Below are 21,488 nucleotides of genomic sequence, written 5' to 3' on the forward strand. Positions count from 1 at the left end.
TCTTATAATAGTTATGTCTCTGGTATATAGCAAATCTCACGAGCTGTTTTTTTAGTGTCCCTTCCTTCTCTCGCTAAAGCATTCTTCTTGCACATATTTCAATCAATAGAGTTCCAGAAACAAGTACAATAAAAAATAAATCAAGTACATATTTAAACAATTTTAGCCTTAAGGCGTTTATTTAGGCGAAAAAGTACCGAGATTACTAATTTTTTCATTGTCAGTGGAAATAATCATAATTGTTTTTTTTTTAATAACTTTGGGTAGTTTTCAAATAGAATGTTCATATTAAAGGCAATGGACGTTGGCATCAAATACAACATGTCTGTGAAATTAAACGATGAAAATATTCTTATTGCCATTTATTACGCTAGATTCGTAAAGAATTACATTGAGTAGTGGTGTAGTGGTAAGCAGTGCGCGCTTCCACTCCGCAACGCCTGGGTTCAAACCCTGGTCAAAGCAACATCGCAAAAAAAAATATAGAAAAAAGGTTTTTTCTTAACAGCGGTCGTCCCTCGGCAGGCAATGGCAAACCTCCGAGTGTATTTCTGCCATGAAAAACAGCTTCTCATAAAAATACAATCGCCGTTCGGAGTCGGCGTAAAACTGTAGGTCCCTCCGTTTTGTGTGACAACATCAAGGCGCACGCCACAAATCGGAGGAGAAGCTCGGCCAAACACTAACATATGTGTAAGCGCCAATCTATTATATTATTATTATTAAAAGATGACTATGATTTGAGAAACTAAATTTCCATTTTTTAAATTTTTATTGGCACACTCGAAATTCATTCTAAAAGCGTTATACATACATATGTATATGGGAAAATCAAAAAAACAACCTTTGTGTTATTTAGCTTTATTTTCATTGTTGTAAACTATATCAAGCTGGTTGCTTTTGAAGCTTGAAGCCTCAAAAAAAATGTTTAATCAATTTATGGCATAACTTTTTAGATACAGATGTTTTAATTAACAAAAGTATTAAAAACAAGTGAATTTTTTATGTAATTTTTAACAGGTGAAAAATTAATTATGTCGTAACTTTTGAAGCACACCATATAGTACTTATGTGTACACTTCATATGTAGTTGGTAAAGTGCGCTTTAAAAAATAACTAAATGGCAAGTAACGAAAAGTGTATAACTGTACTTTTCACAATTTTCAAAATTCTCGGTTTATTGTGTATAAGTTTTGAAGCATTTCATTCTAAAAATTTTTTAAGTATGTATTATATTCTACAAATAATTACGAATAATTTGATACCTTAGCAAGCGGTGTGCTTTCAGAATAAACCAACTTTTAAAGATAAAATATTCTGCGATCTTGAGCGTAATTTTTATTCCAAAAACATCTTAATTGAAGCCACATTTGGAAAATACGTCGAAACGATCTACATCTTTTTGTAACTACTAGTCCTTAGAACGTTACATAAAAATACCTGTAAAATGCATCAAAAAAGTTTTCTCTAGAAATGTGTAAAATTCCTGATTTAGTACTTTTAATGATGCTACTTCTTGTAGGTAGAATATTTCGAGCGTGGTAGCAATTCAATTTTTTTCGACAAAGGTTCTGATAGTTGCTCTTACTTAATCGGAGCCTTCTAAATTCAATGGCGTTCCCAGTTTTGCCCGATTGGCTCCACTTTTCGAGATAGCGGTACTTGAAACTTTGCTTAAATTTTAACTATTTTATAAAAAAAAAACTCCCTCAGTTTTGAAGATATTTTACTAAAATTTTGCACACGATTGTATTTTAATATTACCTTCCACTATCTCTTAAAATCGTCGGAATCGGTTCACTACAACTTCTAGCTCCCATACAACTGATTGTCCAGAGACGTTGTTTTTGCGTTATAACTCCTCCAATTAAGCAGGTAAAAATTTAGTATAGGTTCACTTTAACATATAGCCCGCATAAAATTTATTATTCAGATGTGAAGTTGACTTTTAGCGCAAAAACACATATCTGAGTAATCAGTTGTATTGGAGCTATATGTTAAAGTGAACCTATTTCGGTAATTTTAAGGGATAATTAAGGTAATATTAAAAAACCGTTATGTGCAAAAGTTTAGTAAAATATTTTCAAAACTGAGGGAGTTATTTATAAATTAGTTAAAATGTAATCAAAGTTTCAAAAATTTGAACCCAGCTTATTATTTTGCTTTATATTTCAGCGATCTAAATGTTTATTCCTCGTCAAAGTTTTGAAGCACTTGATGAAAATGAATTACACTTATATTTATTGATTTATTAAGAGATAACGAATATAATCATAGTATATAAAACATAGGTGTGCCACAAATTAAAAAATTAAACTTATTGTTTTGAAAGTGTACCTGTTTTTTAGATTTTCCCATATATGAAGGAAGTAATGTACATATATGTGCATAAGGAATACTATTTAATTACTTTTACTTGATGGCTTTTAATTTAAGGCGTGCGAGTAAACGTGCTAGATGAATGCGTATGGTACTACGGGGCGTATACATTACATACGCAACTACTGGTATATGAGCACGAGTGGTTATTTTTAACCGACTTCCAAAAAAGGAGGAGGTTATCAGTTCGTCGAAATATTTTTTTATTTGTTTTTATTTTTATTTTTTTTTTATGTATGTTACCGCATAACTTTGGACCACGTCAACCGATAATTCTTTTTGCATCGGAAAGGTAGTGTCTCAGAGGTGGTCCCATACTAATCTTGTTAAGATCCGATCAGTGGATCATGAGATATATATATATATATATATTTTTTATATGAGAGTTGAAGTCGGTTTTTTTTGCTAAAAATTACTTGTTTTTTACTTTTTCTTAGTATATCTTTTTTTAAATTTTCATTTAAATACAATTTCGCATTGGAATATTGGGATTTATACTATACTGAAGATAATGCATTTTGTGTATGCTTCCGTTTTCGACCAGAAACACGTTTTTGTCGAAAAATAAAACAACTCGTAAGATTTGCTCATATATTTTTGGGGTTTATGCCTTCAAAAATCGACCATTCAGAATTCTTTTACCCGTATCTGAGCCGAATTTCCGAATTTTAACTGTTATTCCGTTTTGATAAAAAAATGTATGCATAATAACGTACAAGTAGATAAATGTTGAATATAAAAAAAAATAATAATTAGATGCATACATTTATATACTAATTTTTGTGTACGTTTGTATTTACATATACTACATACATATGTATGTAAGTGTGTATTACTTATGCTCGTAAATAAACACTATCGACATTTTTTTTTATGTGAAAGTTACTTGTTTAACACACTTTTTACTGATTTATTGACGCAAGTGCACATATGTTCATACATATACATGTGTACGTATGCACTTGCTCGCATTTTCACGTAAAATCTTATAAAGGAAAATATACATAATTACCGCGTCACGAATCATACACGCACACACTCACGAACATTTCATTTGCTGTTAACAGCACAACAGTTAGTTAGTAGCCGTTCATATCAGGTCCAGCTAGTGAATTGAGGAAAAGCAAAGCCGCTACGATCGCATTGTTTGTTGTTTTTCGCGCCGCTACAAGCAATTCCATGCGAAGTCATCACATCACATTCATTCGCCTAACACAAATTGAAAGCGAAATCTCCCGTGTTTTGTGTTGTTTTTGCCTTTTTTGTATCTGCGCTGCGAATAGCACCTAGTGTCCGGCTCCAAGTGTGGCTACTCGACTTAGTTGGTGCAAATATGATGCTCTTATCCGCTCTGAAGTTGGGTACGTTACTAGGTATTGTATAAAATGTGTTTTATTTTATTTAATTTTTTTTACATATACATACATATATTTTTTGCTTACAATATTGGTGGCGGATGAAAGAAATGTTTATAAAAATCTGGTTGCAAAAAATTAAGAAGAGTTGTCCAATTTTTCTATAGGGGAAAAAATGTCATCCTAGAAAACGGGGCACCCCCTTAGTTTTTCTTCCTTTTGATAATTGTAATAACTATACCAACTTTCAATTTTCTACTGTAACCAATATAGGGTGCTGAATGACCTTGGAATGCGCTACTGGATCGCTGTGAAACGGCAAAAATAGTGGTGATATTTATAAAAAGCTGCTGTTGTCATGACAACTGAAGCTTTTGATATTTGTTTAGATAATTTAAATTTGAAATGTTCTTTGGTTGCTTAACCAATTGTTTGATTAATATATCGACGCCTCCAAACCATACCATTTTAAGTCCTTAGACTTAATCAGACTTAGCATGGTATCGGGTTGAGGGCGTCGATATGTACACAATACTTCTTCTAAACGCACCTCTCTCGGCAAGAGGAAAATTTTTGGAAGGTGCCCCAAACCCTATCTCGGGGAATTTTTTTTTACCACTCTAACGTATGTATGTATGTACATACATGCCGCATATAGTATCGTTCTCACATATTTTATGATATATGCACTTTGATTTGGTTTTAGCGCCAACAGCTGTTTTTGGAATCAAGCATTGCCCATTTTAACAGCTTGCTTAAGTTATACGTTTTTATATTCATGCAAATAAGGGTATTCCAAAATTCATGTTTAGATTCGTGAATTACATAAAAAGGCCAATTTTAGTTGACTCATCTATGTAAATATATACAGTGGTGGAAAAAATTATAGCCACATCACATTTTGCCCGGTTTTAATATGTTATTTTTTTGTTATTTAATTTTGGTTACTTTTTGTAAAAATATAGTTCATTCTTTAATAAAACCCATGTAACTCCAAGTTTCAAACTTTGTGCAATATTAAAAAAAAAATCAAAAAACTTTCGTAAAAATTTCGAACTTTTTAATTAGATTTCCTAGAAAGAGTCTGAGTAAGCACTTTTGTAGTTCATTGAATCCTAGTAGAATAAAGAACAAGTTTTAAATGGCTAAAAAATACTTTTTTTTTAGATTTTTTTGTCTAAGATGTTAGGTTTTTTTCATATAAAAATAAGTAGTGCGTATTCGTTATGGAAGCAAATGAGACAAAAAAAATCTAAAAAATCAACCTCAATTTTATATTTTTATAAAAAAATTAACAAAATTATCTTAAATATAACCAGATTTTTTATCTGAAATTGGAAATAAGCATTATATTTTGAAAACTAAGGAACAGCTATAGTAGTGGGTACTATTGCGACTACAATTAAATTTGAAAAATAATGAAATTATTCTACGAGTAGGTACCTAGAAGAAGGCATACATTTGTAAAATAAATATGAAGCCTTTGTAGCGACTTCGTAATAACAAATAAAAAAATATTTGGCGCGTACACTTTTTTAACTGTCTGTCCGAGCTTCTCCTACAATTTGTGGTATGCGGCCTGATGTTTACGCCGCCTCTGAACGGCACTTGGTTGTATGAGAAGCTTTTTCAAAGCAAAACTACACTAAACGGTTTGCCTGGAGATTTAGATGTTATTCGGACCAGGGATCGAACTCAGGTACCACGGAGTAGTAGAACGTACCTCTAACCACTCAGCCACTACGGCTGATATATTTTCCACAATCAAATATTTAAATAAAATAATTATCATATCGTACACCTAGATCTAAAGTGAGCTAACTCAAAATTCAGAGATGGAAATTTAACTGTTTGTGGATCGTACAGACTCAACACAATTATTACAAAAACAGGTATAACAGTAGATTTTTAGTTAATGTATTAATCATGAAGAAAAAATATTTCCATTAATTGGATGTAAGTCCTGTGAATCGATTTATGCAAAAGAAGACGCTCAAATTTTTGTTTCTTTGAGTTGATCGCGCTTTAGATCTAGGTGTGCGATATATTCATATTGTCAAGAATTTCCGCTGTAGCCACAGAAGCACACTGTGATGATCAGCAGAGGATTTCTCAAATATCCTGTCTCTACATTTCATTAAACCATCCCGTAAGACAGCGCCTAAGCTGACCGAATCCTCGATGAAATGATTTCCTAGAAATGTTAAGCACAGTCCTTGAAGTGCGGGACATTCCGGCAGGAACAGCTTCCACCAACTTTCAAAAAAGCGTTATGCGGGACGTCGCACCTGACACAAATGTGGCCAGTAGCCTAGAGTATCGCTAATATAGTATTCCCGTAAAAGGAAAACGGAGCATAGTTTCAATAGTTCAGCAGGCTCTCCACTCATCGAGCAATAGTCAAAACGTGGCGATCTACAGCAGGTGTCCACATAAGTCCACCTTCTGTTAGTAGCTACCCTGGCCTTCTCGTGGACTTCTGCGAGCAGGAATTTCAGAGGTTGTTGTGTACTGCGCATTAGATCCCTCACTCATCTAGCAGACCCTTTTTCACGCAGTCGTCTATACATATAGATCAGACGACTGTAAAGAAGGTAAAGGCAGAGTAGTCTCAAACAGAATCTGGAAGGAAATCAAAACCGAGTTACTAATCTCCCAACTCAACAGATATGACACGATCAAAGGAAGATTTTTTAGAAAGCACATTTTTGCTTCATACCCAAAGGTCGTATGCAGATGGTTTCAAAACTGATGAAAGTTTTGAGGCAGGAATATATGGCTCCCATAGCGAAATACATGCTCTAGCATCTTTCAATAGGAGGTTTATGCCATTAGTTTTTGCGCAGATTTTAAGAGACGCCTATCACCAGCACATTTTCATTCGCAGCGACATTCAGGCTGCACTAACAGCCATATGTTAATGTGAAATTAGATGAAATGTGGTATAGCAATGTATAGACACTAAACGCCCGAAGGGAACAGATCACATTACAACGGTTGTGCTTCCAGAGCCGTAAAGGCATTCAGGTTAACAGGGAAGCGGACAGGCTGGCAGCCGCCCAGCCAGCTGTACCAGAACCCTGTCTTGCTATAAGTCCACATATCATCAGGGAATGGTTAAGAGCACCGAAGTGGCTGCAAGGAGAGAACCCATGGGCTAGGGCAGTCCCAAGAAGTCAAGGAAGCTAATCACGAATCCTGCAGCAAACCCAAGCCAAGCCAGGCTGCAAGCTCACATGAACACCCTAGAAATTAGTTCAGACGACTGCTGTTATTACTTTCATATGTAGGCAGAAATACCGTTGCACCTCGTTCTGAAATGCGACGCTGGAAGACGATAACAGATTTCGTAAAGCTGTGCAAATAGACCACGCATATTTACTATTTGCTGCCCCTAAAACTGTTGGTTTTCATTAGGGCCTTAAGGTTAGGCGAGGTCTAGTGATCAGTTTTGAGTGCACAATAGACCCAAGTGCGCAACCTCCATTATATTTATCTAATTGCCTAAAGAATATCTTACTAAGTATCTACTTCTCTAGTTAACTTTCTAGTTAACTTTCTAGTTAACTTCTGACATTTTTTTCGTTACATGTGTTTGTCTATTTAACCGTCAATAAAATTTAGAACCTGGATTTCGGTTTAAACTTGTGATTATGTATGTACATACATACGAACGTACGTACATTAGAGTGATCCAAAAAAATTTTCCCGAGATAGGGTTTTGGGCACCTTCCAAAGTTTTCGCTCTTGCCGAAAGAGATGCTGGTACCAAACTTTACGTTTATAAATATAAATTTAGAGGATGCTCATGATGCTCATATTTTACTCTAGTAATATTGTGTGCATACATATCGTCGCTACCATGCCAAACTATCGAATGAGCTTTTTCATTTACGACACCTTGTGCATGCGTATAGAATGATACGTAAGTTGGCAATTCGTCGAATTTATAGTCTTCTAAGAAGCAGAGGATACTGGCTTTAACAAAGTGTCGACTCCCACACTTTTTACTAAATGACAACAACATTTTTTACAGCAGTTTCTTGCTCTCATGAGAAGTACCGATTTTCGATAGTTTGACATGGTAGTGACGACATATTAATCAAACAATTGTAGAAAATTAAAAGTCTGTATAGATATTACAAATATCAAAAAAAAAAGGGCGTGCCCCGTTTTCAGAGATGACATATTTTCCCCATACAAAAATGGGACCACTCTAATGTACATACATACGAAAGCTTGTTGATTTTTTTGAATATTGCACATAGTTTGAAACCTGGATTCATACGTTCTTTGTTAAAGAAGAAACTATATTTTAATAAAAAATAACTAAAATTAAATAACAAAGAGATAAATTGTTAAAACCTGTCAATATGTGGTGCGCTTATAATTATAACACGGGGAGTATTCATATAAAACCGGTAGAGTTCATTTTACTCACGAACTATGTGTCCCCAATAGTGACTCGTCCCACCCGTCATAAAATACTGTCCCACCAGTCACAAGCTAAAAGAGTTTTTTTTTTCAAATATAGTAATGCAATCAAAGCATGAAATGGATCTTAACATTCAATTAGCTACATATACAAATACGAAAAGTTGCAAGAGCGAAATATTTATAGTTTGTCTAAAATTGGGAAACGAATCTATTAACTCAGAGAGGCGGGTATCATCCCATCCGTTACTCTCGCCTCGTATTCGCACATTCGTATTCGGATTCGCGAATGTGAGATATTTATACAACAGTCGTAACATCCCTGATGTAGTATGCATACATATGTACATACATATGTAGAAGCAAATCTAGTTCAGATTCTACGTCATGTCAGTAACCTGCTCTTGACATTTATCCCTGCAGTGCTTCTTTTTTTTGTATGTACATGCGTAAGTATGTATGTACATTAGACTGCATCACAAAAAAAATTTGCAGTTTTTCCGGCGGGATTACAAAATCTATTATATTCTAAGACCTATACCAAAATATTTCGGAAAAATATTAAGATTTACGTGAGCTGGACCGGTTTGAAAATACCTCTAAAAATGGAGTTTTTTATGAATAAAAATAGTTTCTTAAAAGTTTTTTTTCTGGAAAAAATCCCCTCAGATGACAAAACAGTATAAACTTAAAAAATCTATATAAAAATTTTAAAAATTTGTATCAACGGAATCATAATAATGAGATTTTTGATGCTGTTTTTTTTTTTTACTTTTTTCAAAGATTTGTGTAAGAAAAACTTGAATAACTGCTCCAAAACTTTACCGATATAGATTTATGAGGTATCAGTGGAAAGGTATTTTCTCACCCTTTTTATTTCTTCACAAAAGACTCATTCACGTTCCAATTTTTTCTTTATCAAATACCAACACATCTTAATTCAACGTGGAATGACACTCGTTTATCTTACCTTCCTCTTTCATACTTTGAATGAGCTTATTCGCAAAGAAATTAGAAGGATGAGAAAATACCTTACCAATAATACCTCATAAGTCTAAAATTGGAAGGTTTTAACTGTTTAGTCATATGAGGTATTTTTTTTTAATATTTAAAAAAAACTGTTTTTATTAATAAAAAACTAAATTTTTGGAGGTATTTTCAAATCGGTCCAGCTCACGTAAATCTTAATGTTTATGCGAGATATCTTAAAATATAATAGATTTTAAAATTCCAGTGGAGAAATAGAACCGATTTTTCTTTTTTGTATGGGGAGTGATACAGTCTACTGTACATACATTAGTATAAATTTATATAAGCATATGGATTTCCCATAATTTTGATAAACGCGGATTTGTCTTCCAAATTTTCAGAAGTTTTCACCATGACCCCTTTGTTTTATTCTATTCACACTTATGTATACAAAATAATTATTTAAATGCTTGCGTACTTGCTGAAGAATTCAATAACCTGTCAGATGAACCTTGGGTGTCTACGCAATTTTCTGGTGCGTCTGACCATGACTTGAAAATAAAGCGAACTTTCTTCGTCAGCTTGTGACCTCCACCTCACTATTGAAAGTAAGCTTGAACATAAATCGGTTAAAATGCGCAAATCCCACACTCCTACAATAATGGCATACCACAAAAACATTTTATACAATTTTGGCAACATAGTTGCGTAATGTTTTGCACACGACGACGATAACTCCTACACCAAATTGAATTTGCTGTCACAACGCTTAATGGGCATACATATGTATGTACTCCTATAAATGTGTAGACGAACGACTAACGTAGTTAAATGTGTCTTCACTTTTGTGCTTCAGCTGAAATGATTCATTTTCAAAATTACAGTTATGTATGTTTTTTCTTAACAATAAAAAATCGAAAAAGCTAATCGATTAAGGCGGCCTATAAATGTAAATGAAATTTTATTAGTTTATTATAGTAGTTATTTTATGATTTTCTAGCCCAAAAAACCGTTTAAATTAAAACTTTGTACTGCAAAATTACCTTTCGCATTTCTTAGCGAATGGCTTTACTTATTATTTAAATATTTTTTTTCCTTTTCATACTTTCAGGCACTGGAAGTTCTCCTGCCCAGAATTCAACTCGTAGCATCAGTCCAAACAACTCAACCTCCACCAGTCAATTCAATCTGCATCACAACAGCTCTGGAAGTTTGGGTAGCTCAACGCCCACATCTGCACAAATACAAGTAAGTTTCCACTTTAAATACCTTAAAGGCGCATCACATTTAAATTTGTTTTCTTTCGATTCTCTGTAGCCTTCTGTTACCACATTTAAGCAATCACCAAATATTTTGAACAGCGGCACTACATTGTTGGACAACACCATGCCGGGGGGTATTCCGACGCCGGGTACTCCAAACTCTAAGGCTAAGGTAAGTACACACCAAAGATGTTAGAGCAAAATTAAGAGTACGAAAACAAACCGAACGTATCACTACCCATTACCACAACAAGTACGAAAAGTTTGTGTTCCTTTACTCATAATGTGCTAGCAATACATGATACCTTTCAACGGCAGCCGAGCACAAACCAAACGAATCGTATGATCTTTTGCTCACTTGCATGGTTTCGATTGTGGTAAAGGTACTCATCCTGAGCAAAACCGAAACAAAACACGCTGCGCAAAACAAAAGGAATCATTCCTTTAGTGCTCAGCAAATTAATGTTGCCTATGTAGTACAAGAGCGTGCTATTGCTTGCTTATGCCGATGACATCGATATCATCGGTATCAAAAACCGCGAAGTCTTTTCTGCCTTTTCCAAGTTGGATAAGGAAGCAAAGCGAATGGGTCTGGTGGTAAACGAGGACAAGACCAAGTATCTCCTGTCATCAAACAAACAGACAGCACATTCGCGCCTTGGCACCTACGTCACTGTTGACAGTTACAATTTCGAGAAAGTAGAGAATTTCGTTTACTTGGGAACCGGCATTAACACCGATAATAATGTCAGCATGGAAATCCAACGCAGAATCACAACAACAACACGCCAACAAGTCACGATTGAGAGAATACAAAGGTTGCGCCGATCTCGGACCGCTATTCCTCTCTTAACGAATTTGACAGAATCGTGGTTTGCATGACGTCACACTTGTGCAACTTGTTTACGTTTTCCTTGCAACATTTTTTCTTCTTCTTCCATTCTTGCTCACGTTTTGGCATTTTTTCTCGCAATTGCACCAGTGTGACGTCACACATAAGTTATTCTCAAAAATCCTCTCTGATCGGCGCAATCTTGTATTCTATCATTCTTGCCAACAAGTGATACTTTGGACTGAGTAGGCAATTCTGGAGTAAAGTCCTCTCTCGACGTACGAAAATCACGCTCTATAAGTCACTATCATGCCCGTGTTGGTATATGGCGCAGAAGCATGGACAATGACAACATCCGATGAGACGGCTCTTGGAGTATTCGAGAGAAAGATTTTGTATGAGCTTTACAACGACGTGGACATAGTGCAGCGAATTAAAATACAACGGCTCCGCTGGCTTGGTCATGTCGTTCGAATGGACACCGATGTACAGTATGTACATACAAACATATGTGTGTATGTATACTTGGGGATCACTAAACGAATGGTTTCGTGTTGTGTTATGAGTACTAACTTTATGTTTCGCTATCGCGAATGCTAGCAGAGTAAAGTTACCGCTTGCAAAATGTTTCGGAGTGATTTGAATCGGTTGTGTTTCGTTACCTTGTATGAGCGAAACTAACGATACCGATACGTTTGCTATTGTTTGTTTTCATTCTCTGTACAAGAACCACGCCCATCTCCCATATAACGGTAGTTTACAAAAATACGAAAACTGCGTTAAATTAGTACTTAATATTTAAGCTAATTTGCTCAAAATCGATATATGCAATGACCTCTTAGCAGGAAATTATACTTAGGGAATTTGTTTGAAAATGGGCGCCCAGTTACGCCTACATACATATGTGTATCTCGGTAACCGGTTTATCGATTTCTACCAAACTTTGCACATTTATCAACCACAAAAAAGCAATATATTGAAAACTTTTGAAATCGGACTAAAATTACTGCCACTTATCATATAACGGCAAATTTCAGAAATACGAAAACTCCGATTTTTCAATAACTAAAGACGCCAACTTACAACAATCACTTAACAAGACACAAGATTATTGATTTTTGTTAAACGGGCGTGGCACCACCCACCCAATTATGACTACATAAGTGCATATCGATAACCGCCTTACCGATTTCCACCAAACTTAGTCCAATTATTTTAATAAATCATAGCATATTATCGTAACTGTTTGACATCGGAAAAAATACCCTTGCTTATCATGCATTTTACTGAAAAATTTAAAAAAAAAAAACGACATTTAATATGTACGCCGGGTATAAGTATAATGTTCGGTTTCGCCCGAACTTATACTTTACTTGTTTTTCTTATATTTCTATTCGAATTGAAGTCGACACATTGGCCGATTAAAAAGGGATTCATAAGGACTCCACAAATTTGAATCCGTTTACGTTTTCTAAATGCGTACAAACGTATAACGCCTCTTGGGATCGAAGAGATGAAATAATGGTTTTCAAATAAAAGTTTTTAAATAAAGGCATTCCCGTTTTGATCATTTATTCGGTATAATAGTTGGTTTATACGGAGAGAAGAATATCTGCTTATTTGAGCCGATTACTGTAAATCGAATGGGTCTTGCGGAATCGTTAAAAAAATCTACAGATTTTGATTCTGTTTATAATTACTACTGCACAAGGTTACAGATCTAAAATGAGATAAATTCAACATCAATGTTGAAAGTCTTTTTAATTGTAGCTTGTTCAATTGACCTCAGTACGTTATCGAGAATAATAGCTCCCTTTTTATACTTTACAGGACAACTCCCATTTTGTCAAGGTTGTCGTGGCCTTGTACCCGTTTAAGGCCATTGAAGGCGGGGATTTATCACTTGAGAAGGTAAGGCAGCCTTAGTGAAGTTAATATAATTCTTAACTTGTTTAACCATAATTTGAATGAATCGCAATCTCGTGAAACTAATGAAATAAATTATATCTTCTTTAGAATGCTGAATATGAAGTAATTGATGATTCTCAAGAGCACTGGTGGAAAGTAAAGGATGCTTTGGGCAATGTTGGTTACATTCCTAGTAATTACGTCAAGCCCAAAGCTTTACTGGGGTTAGAGCGTTATGAGTGAGTATATTTTTCAAAGTCATTGTGTTTATATGGTTTTTATATAGGGTCATACAAGAATCAACAAAGCTGTATGTGTTTTTCGAGCATATAAAAAGCCAAAAAACAGTGATACTGTGAAATCCTCATTCAATTAGCATAGTTTGTATATCTTACCTTGAAGTCCCTTTCAGCTTAATTACAGTATCTAAAGTGGAATGGGGTTTGCTAATCTGCATCATTTCGTAAATCATACGAGAGTTGAAGTTGTATCTGCCGCCATTTCGCCAGACGAGTCGTGTGAGTCTGGCCCACCTCCCGACCGAAGCAGCAGTTCTAGAATGACAGATATCTGCTGGGAGATATGTCAGAATGTGCGGACGAAACTCGTAGAGTATGTAAAGACCAAATTTGGGTTCACTCTCAGGTTCTAGACTACCAAATACAGTGATCGGAGGGCTTCGCATTCCCACGACACATAGTGCTGTGCGAGCGGGCAAAAATCGAAAATTTTGTTGTCCCAAATATAGACGTAATGGTATTGTTGGAAAGGCAATTTATCTATTATCAAGGCTCCGCTCCGAAATTTTGTATAAAATCAATAATACACAGAAAAAACCCCTTGGAGTTGACGCATTTTAAACCAAAAATTTAGGCAGAGCCATATCAGTTTTAGGCTTTACACGGAAAAAATTTTCAAAAATACAATTTATGAGATATTAGTTTAAATTTTCCGTTCAAAATTGCTTAAGATAGCTGCAAAAATTTAATTTGTTAAAAAAATTTGAGTTCTGTAGTTTAGACTCGCTATATTTTAAATGGAAATTTAATGTGTTGAAAATAAAAATATAGCTAAAGTTTAAAGGAGTAATTCTAGAAATCATTTATTATCATGCTTTTTTCCATAAATCAAAAGTATGGTCTCATCTGCACTTTGCGAATTAATGCGGTTTTGGCAGATGCATCCAATAATTTTTTTTTATTTTTGTTAATGCCATCAGATCTGCACCACTCGCTCGATTTTCAAAAATTAGAAGGCGCGTGAAATGCCTTGTCCGTTAAATCTATAATAAAAGTCAAATTTTTTTAAAAGAGTTGCCTTCTGTTAAAAAATTTAATTCAAATTATTATTTAAATTAATTGTTAAAAGATGGATATCAATCGAAAATGGTTTTGAAAAGGTTGATTTCTTAACTACAGTTAGGAGGGTTGCCACCTGTTTAATAAATCAAATTCCATTTAAATTTAGGGAAATAGGTGACTGAAATATGTATCACCATATACATACAGTGACGGGCAAAACTGTAACATGGTGTAACACTTTTTATTTCAGCCACCGCTATCTTTCCAAGTTCTAACGACATTCATACTTTTGTTGTATATTCTTATTGGTACACCTGTACTTCCTCTCTCATAATGATTTGAAGTCAATCCAACAACAATAATAAAACCAGCAGACAAAAATGTAAATTAAGGCAGATGTTACAGTTTTGCACTCATATATTTTTAAGATTTTTTTAACAATTTTAACGAGAAAAAAGAACTTCTAACACAATGTTCAGTACCCTTTTACTTGTTTTAGTTTCTGGGTGCGATTTGGCATACCTTATTTTTATCTCTGTAAAACTTCTGCAGGTATATCCTCCATATATCCTTAGTTTGCTTTCACAGCTCATGTACTCGATTATACGGACTTGGATACTTAATAAGCTGTGCTTCTAGTTGATTTCGCAAGTTCTCGATGAGATTTATGTCCGCGGATTGTGGAGGTCATTTCAAATTAGCAAATTTTTTATTTTGTATCCAGTCTTTGCGAACATATGCAGTATGTTTTGGGTGAGTTAGAAACTCTCATTTTTCGACTACATCTTGCAAATTTTGTTGAAATATGAACAGATACTGTTCCTTACGCATAATGCGTACTAACGGACCCACAAAATTGTTTAAATACAACCCCAAACTATTATTGACCGACCACTGTGATTCACAGTTTGCCTCACATGTTGCGCATGGGCTTAATTTGGGTCTTTGATCCGGCCATCTGATTGAAAGCAATTAATTGAGTCTTGTCAGACCAAATAACCTTCAATTGAAACTTAAAAATATGTTTTTTATTGCATTCTGAAAGGCCTAACATATCCCCATAGGCAACGGTCCGGTTTTCGGGCGACACAGCAAAATGCTACCACTCTCGCACATATATTTTGGTCAAATTAGCTTTTTTCTTCTTTTATGATGCCTTTGCGCCAATTTGGCAATTCGTCGCCTCGCTGTCTACTGATTTGCATTAAAGTTTAATACCTTAAGCGCTTCTGTAATAGTGGCTGCATCGCTACTTGCTGCTAAGTTCACAAGATATTGGACCGTAATATTTTTTGATAGACTTCCTTTGCCCTTGGGAACACTTTAGGCTATATTTTTTATCAATCTAAATATTTTCAAGTAGCAAACTCCACAATTTTTTGCCACTTTCCTGCGGTCCCGCCTTTCCACAGTAAATCTATTATTTTCATTTATGGTTCCTGATTAACTATATTATTTACTGGTGATTACTTCTTCAATAAATTATAATACAGAAAAAAGTCGTCTGACTTCCAACTAAGTAAAAAATAACTGTAAAATGCAAAACTGAGAGTGAGTGCAAAATGAACATTTGCCTTAATTTCCATTTTTGTCTGCTGGGTTTTTTATTGTTGTTGTATTGACTTCAAATCGTTATGAGAGAGGGAGTAGGGAAGTACCAACAAGAATATACAACAAAAGGATGAAAGTCGTTAGAACTTGGAAACATAGCGGTGTGTGAATTAAAAAGTGTTACACCATGTTACAGTTTTGCTCGTCACTGTATATGGGGGTCTGGCGAAAGAGGTTTAAGATCATAGCTTGCAAATATTTTGAAGATGGTCGCCACCTGTTTGCAAATATAATTTAATTAAATCATACAAAATTTTTATATATGCAATTTTAAAATATTTATATTAAACGAACGCGTTACGGCATCGCATTTGTCATTTTATTACAGTATGTAAATACATACTACATACATTGCCAATGAGTGATATGTTTTCTTGCTCTGGACCCTTAAATTAACTTTACGGTTTCAGGAATTTGTTTATTCTTCTCTTATTTTTTGCTGAATATTTAAAATTTTTTTATGTTATTATACATATTTCAGTTACCCAAATCCAATAGTTAAATTGAATTTAATTGTTTAAGGAGGTGGCAACTCTTATACGTGTAGTATAGAAGTAAAGTATTTTCAAAACCATGTCGATTGATACCCATATTGTAATATCCAATTCATTTGAATTCAATTTTTTAACAAGGGGCAACCCTTATAAACAAAATAAAGCTTTACTGCATATCTACAGACTAATCCCTGTAAACTGACACCTCACTTTTTAAATTGGAATGTACTATACGTAATGAACTTTACCTATGCTAATGCAACAAGAATCCAAATTTTGAGCTTCAAACTGCATTTACAGAGAAAGTATGAAAAGTATCAAAAAACAAATTTTCATTTAAATCCGCCCATAATTATAGTTTTGCTCACATTTTATATGGAGCCACAGCACTGTGCGACAGCTGGTTCTACGTGCCGGAATGACTGGGGTTTTACGACCAAGGGCTATTGTTTCGTCGCTAAAGGTTGTTCGTCCATGGGACATTATCTGGAGTCAAACCCTGAGCCAGAAACCTACATTTGCTGAGTTTGCCAGAGACGACTACATAACAAATCCACCTCAGTGATGTGTAACTCCTGCAACGGGTGGAGTCACCTTCGGACTTGCTCAGTAAAGTGGCCCAAAAAAAAATTTCCGAGATAGGGTTGGCGCACCTTTCAAAATTTATCCTCTTGCCAAAAGAGCTGCTGCCACCAAACTTAATACATATTTCTAAATGTAAATTTAGAAGATTTTCATGAAATTACTCTACTTTCTACATATTTATAATATTAACTAAACAATTGGTTAAGCAACTTAGGACTATTTCAAATTTAAATTAGCTGAAAAAATATTACCAGCTGCAGTTGTCATGGAAACACTAGCTTATTCTAAAAATCATCAATATTTTTGTCACTTTCGAAGGGATTTCAAGGTCATTGAGCACCCTGTATTGGTTACAGTAGACAATTGAATGTTGGTATATACGGTTGACAAACGGGCTCGCTTATTTGCACAAACAGCCTTTATTTACATTAGCTCATGCATTTTCCTATTTAAAATGCGCATAAGCAACCGAACAAATGCACGAAATTTTTGGGAATTAGCTCGGATCCGGGGAATTTTCGATGGCAACACTGGTAAAAACGGACAGATGTTGTCTTTTGTACAAGTAAGCAAAAGCAGGCGAGTTTACCGTCCGCGGTAGCCGTGTGGAGAGAGTTGCCTCGGTTGGAGCGAATGCGAAAAAATTTTTTGTTTTTATTATTTATTTTATTTGATTTACATATTTCATTTTACTTTATTTTATTTTCATTTGCTTTATTTTATATCACATTTTTTATTTCGCTATTAGTTAATTTTTTAGAGTTGAATTTTATTAAAAAGTCAACAACAACTAACTGAATGCAACGTTAAAAAATATAGAACTTATAAAAAAATTAATAAAAACGAAATAAATGAAAATTCTACTGGCCTTGGGACTCGAACCCACGACCTTGCGGCTCGTTAATCCGCAATACTGCCGTCTGCCAGGTCAAAATTATTATGCGCATTTGTATGCTAGTTTATCTGCATAAGCATGCCGGTCTGTTTCGCGTTATAGATATTACAAACAATAGAAGGAAAAAAAGCAAGGGGGTGCCACGTTTTCTACGATGAAATTTTTTTCCCTATACAAAATTTTAACCACTCTATTGCTCAGGTTTCAGGACTCAGCGGCGACGGACCACGTCATACGTGGCTCCTTGCTACTCAAACCAAGCTGCCTACACGGCACACCAGAGTCCGCCTGAGCAACCCAACGCAAACACGACCACACCCCAACACAGCACGACAGTAGACCACACCACAAACATAACCACAAGCCCACACACACGCCGCCGCCAACAACTCCTTTTTCGTCATATAAAACTCAGAACCTGTAAATAATTTTATTGTCTTTTTTCAAAGCCCTGATACTTTTTTAAATTTCAATGCTTAAATTTTTCATTAAAAAATCATTCACAGATGGTATGTAGGTGACATGTCACGTCAACGCGCTGAATCACTTCTAAAACAAGGTGACAAGGAGGGCTGTTTTGTTGTACGAAAGTCTTCGACAAAAGGTTTATACACGTTGTCCTTACATACCAAAGTGTAAGTGAACAAATCAAATAAGATGCAAAAAAATAATAATATTTCACCTATAAATATCCTCCCTTCCTCCGTATATAGACCGCAATCTCATGTTAAGCACTATCACATCAAACAGAATGCGAGAGGGGAGTACTACTTGAGCGAGAAGCATTGTTGCGAAACAATACCCGACCTAATCAACTACCATCGGCATAACTCGGGTGGATTAGCGTGTCGTTTGAAATCATCGCCTTGTGATAGACCAGTTCCACCAACAGCAGGATTGTCACATGGTAAATATATTATAAACAGGAAATCCGCATTACTGTGCCATAGCCTGCTATAATCACTTATTTCCCCTCATAGATAAGTGGGAAATTCATCCAATGGAGTTAATGTTGATGGAGGAGCTCGGTTCGGGTCAATTTGGTGTGGTACGACGCGGTAAATGGCGTGGTTCGATTGACACTGCCGTCAAGATGATGAAGGAGGGCACCATGTCCGAGGACGATTTCATTGAGGAAGCCAAAGTGATGACAAAATTGCAACATCCCAACCTGGTACAATTGTATGGCGTTTGCTCGAAGCATCGTCCGATATATATTGTCACCGAATATATGAAACATGGATCGCTATTGAACTATTTGCGTCGACATGAGACTACATTAATTGGAAATATGGGCTTATTATTGGATATGTGCATACAGGTATTTACTATTTTTACAGGGCAAAGTCAACTCACATTCGGCAGCTAATTATAGGCTTTCGGTACAAATATTGGAAGTTAATTTCCGAAAGTGAATTAACTCTAGATTTTCAGTACAAAAATTAAAAGCTGGATTCCAAATGTTAGTTAATTCTGCTCTCTAAAAATAGCCGTGAGTGCGGTTTTCACAGTGGGCGTTAACCCTAGATTTAAAAGCTAACTCACATTTGGCAATTAAATCTAGATCTTCTGTACAAATTACAGAATTAACCCACACTCTGATGTTAATAAATTTGTGCTGTAAATCAACAGTCAACTGGAGAACATAAGTTAGCTCTCCACTGTGAATTCGCCCTTTAGTTAATTCTTAAACCAATACAATTTGTTGTTTATAATTTTAACGTTATTATTACATGACAGGTTAGCAAAGGTATGGCTTATTTGGAACGCCATAACTACATTCATCGTGATCTGGCCGCTCGTAATTGTCTTGTGGGTTCTGAAAATGTGGTAAAAGTAGCAGATTTCGGTTTGGCGCGCTACGTTTTGGATGATCAGTATACAAGTTCCGGCGGCACTAAGTTTCCTATTAAATGGGCACCTCCAGAAGTATTGAACTACACGCGTTTCTCGTCCAAAAGTGATGTCTGGGCTTACGGTAAAATAGTTTGGCTTAGTGCATTTGTGGGGAATCTATCTTAAAATGTCGTTTTGATTTATTTTACGATAATTAGGAGTGCTAATGTGGGAAGTGTTCACCTGTGGCAAAATGCCTTATGGCCGTCTCAAGAATACCGAAGTGGTGGAACGTGTTCAGCGCGGTATTATATTAGAAAAACCAAAGTCATGTGCAAAGGAAATATACGATGTAAGTACATATTTTGTAATATCTTGCTCGTTTTTTGAGATCTCCCTTTTCGTCCGCTTTGTGATTTCTCTCTTCAAGTGATAATGTTGCAATTCAAGATATCTAATATGTAAATATATGCATGCTCTCTTCTATAAAGGTTATGAAGAAATGCTGGTCGCACGGTCCAGAAGAGCGTCCTTCATTCCGCATTCTCAAGGAGCAACTGGCACTCGTCGCTCAAACACTAACTGATTAAGCTACAACTGAGTTTCTCAACGCGGCATTCCGTGACTGCCGAATCATGTACTGAGTTAATTTATTGGATATTAGCAAAGAAATCGACGAGTGAAACCCTACACATGATAGATAAATATTTCATCAAAAAAAAAAAACTAAACTAGAATTAAAATAGTTCAAGGAAAGCGATATAAATAGAAAGAAGAAAGTAGTGTTTGCATCGAATGCTTTTTATTTAGATAAAAGTAAACGTAAAGAATGCCAACTACAAATATGAATATGAAATATCATTCAATTTTACCGAGTAGTCAATACTTTTGTTCGAAACTAAACAAGTATACCCACGTAGTAGATATACATATATATGTACATACATAAGTGTGTATGTAAGACAAGTCAAAACAAAATAATTTAAACTTATGTAATAATGAAGCTTCTGCAAATGTGCGTTGAATGCAAATGCATTCAGCAAGAAAGTTGTAAAGATAACAAGAAATCATCAAATCATAAATGCTTACATACATAAATGCATCCTAAAAATGTTTGTAATTGTGTCAACTAGCCAGCCAGGATAATTAAGAAATCAACCGTTGTTCGTAAGGAGTTTTTGAACTATTTTTTTAATATGAAATAATGTTTTGTATGCTTTTTTATTGTGCTTTTTACTTTTATACATACACGAAAATGTACGATCGCATACAAAAAAACTGAATTCAGATATAAAGAATTCGAATATTGAAACTGATTAATTATAACGCCTACGGATAGCTTATATGTAAGTCAAGACGCCATGTAAATTGTGGAAACTAAGTTCACGTTAAAGAATTTATGTAATGTTTCATATTTTTACATACGTAGATACACAGCGAAGAGCTGAGCAAGAAGAAGAAAGGTTAGTTTTAAAAAGCAAGCTTATTGCATACGCTTAGCATAAGTAAGGATTTAAATTTTTTTTTTTGCTGATAGCGAAATGTTACTTATTTGCTTAATTCAAACTCTCACCGCTCAAATATTTGAATTTTGATTTATATATTTACACATGCATACATGTTAGTG

General features: G+C 35.0%; 1 protein-coding gene across 7 annotated transcripts in view; it reads left to right on the forward strand.

Annotated features, from left to right (window-relative positions):
* LOC118740391 (tyrosine-protein kinase Btk29A) overlaps positions 1-21,207 on the forward strand; it is a 53,726-nt gene extending 32,519 nt beyond the window's left edge. For 5 of the 7 annotated variants that reach the window (XM_036471903.1, XM_036471904.1, XM_036471907.1 and 2 more), the window contains 10 exons: positions 10,249-10,385; positions 10,455-10,571; positions 13,062-13,142; positions 13,248-13,378; positions 18,532-18,660; positions 18,739-18,932; positions 19,006-19,346; positions 19,766-20,003; positions 20,080-20,213; positions 20,353-21,207. In XM_036471903.1, the coding sequence (XP_036327796.1) occupies positions 10,249-10,385; positions 10,455-10,571; positions 13,062-13,142; positions 13,248-13,378; positions 18,532-18,660; positions 18,739-18,932; positions 19,006-19,346; positions 19,766-20,003; positions 20,080-20,213; positions 20,353-20,451 (1,601 nt within the window). In that variant the 3' untranslated portion in view covers positions 20,452-21,207. Of the gene's footprint in view, positions 1-3,439; positions 3,753-10,248; positions 10,386-10,454; positions 10,572-13,061; positions 13,143-13,247; positions 13,379-18,531; positions 18,661-18,738; positions 18,933-19,005; positions 19,347-19,765; positions 20,004-20,079; positions 20,214-20,352 lie in introns of those variants that run through there. The other 2 variants (XM_036471908.1, XM_036471909.1) reach the window with 2 other exon arrangements.
* Positions 21,208-21,488: the final 281 nt, after the last annotated feature.

The sequence above is a fragment of the Rhagoletis pomonella genome, unplaced genomic scaffold, assembly GCF_013731165.1.
Source record: "Rhagoletis pomonella isolate Grant_MI unplaced genomic scaffold, Rhpom_1.0 Rhpom_scaffold_00006, whole genome shotgun sequence".
NCBI lineage: Eukaryota > Metazoa > Arthropoda > Insecta > Diptera > Tephritidae > Rhagoletis > Rhagoletis pomonella.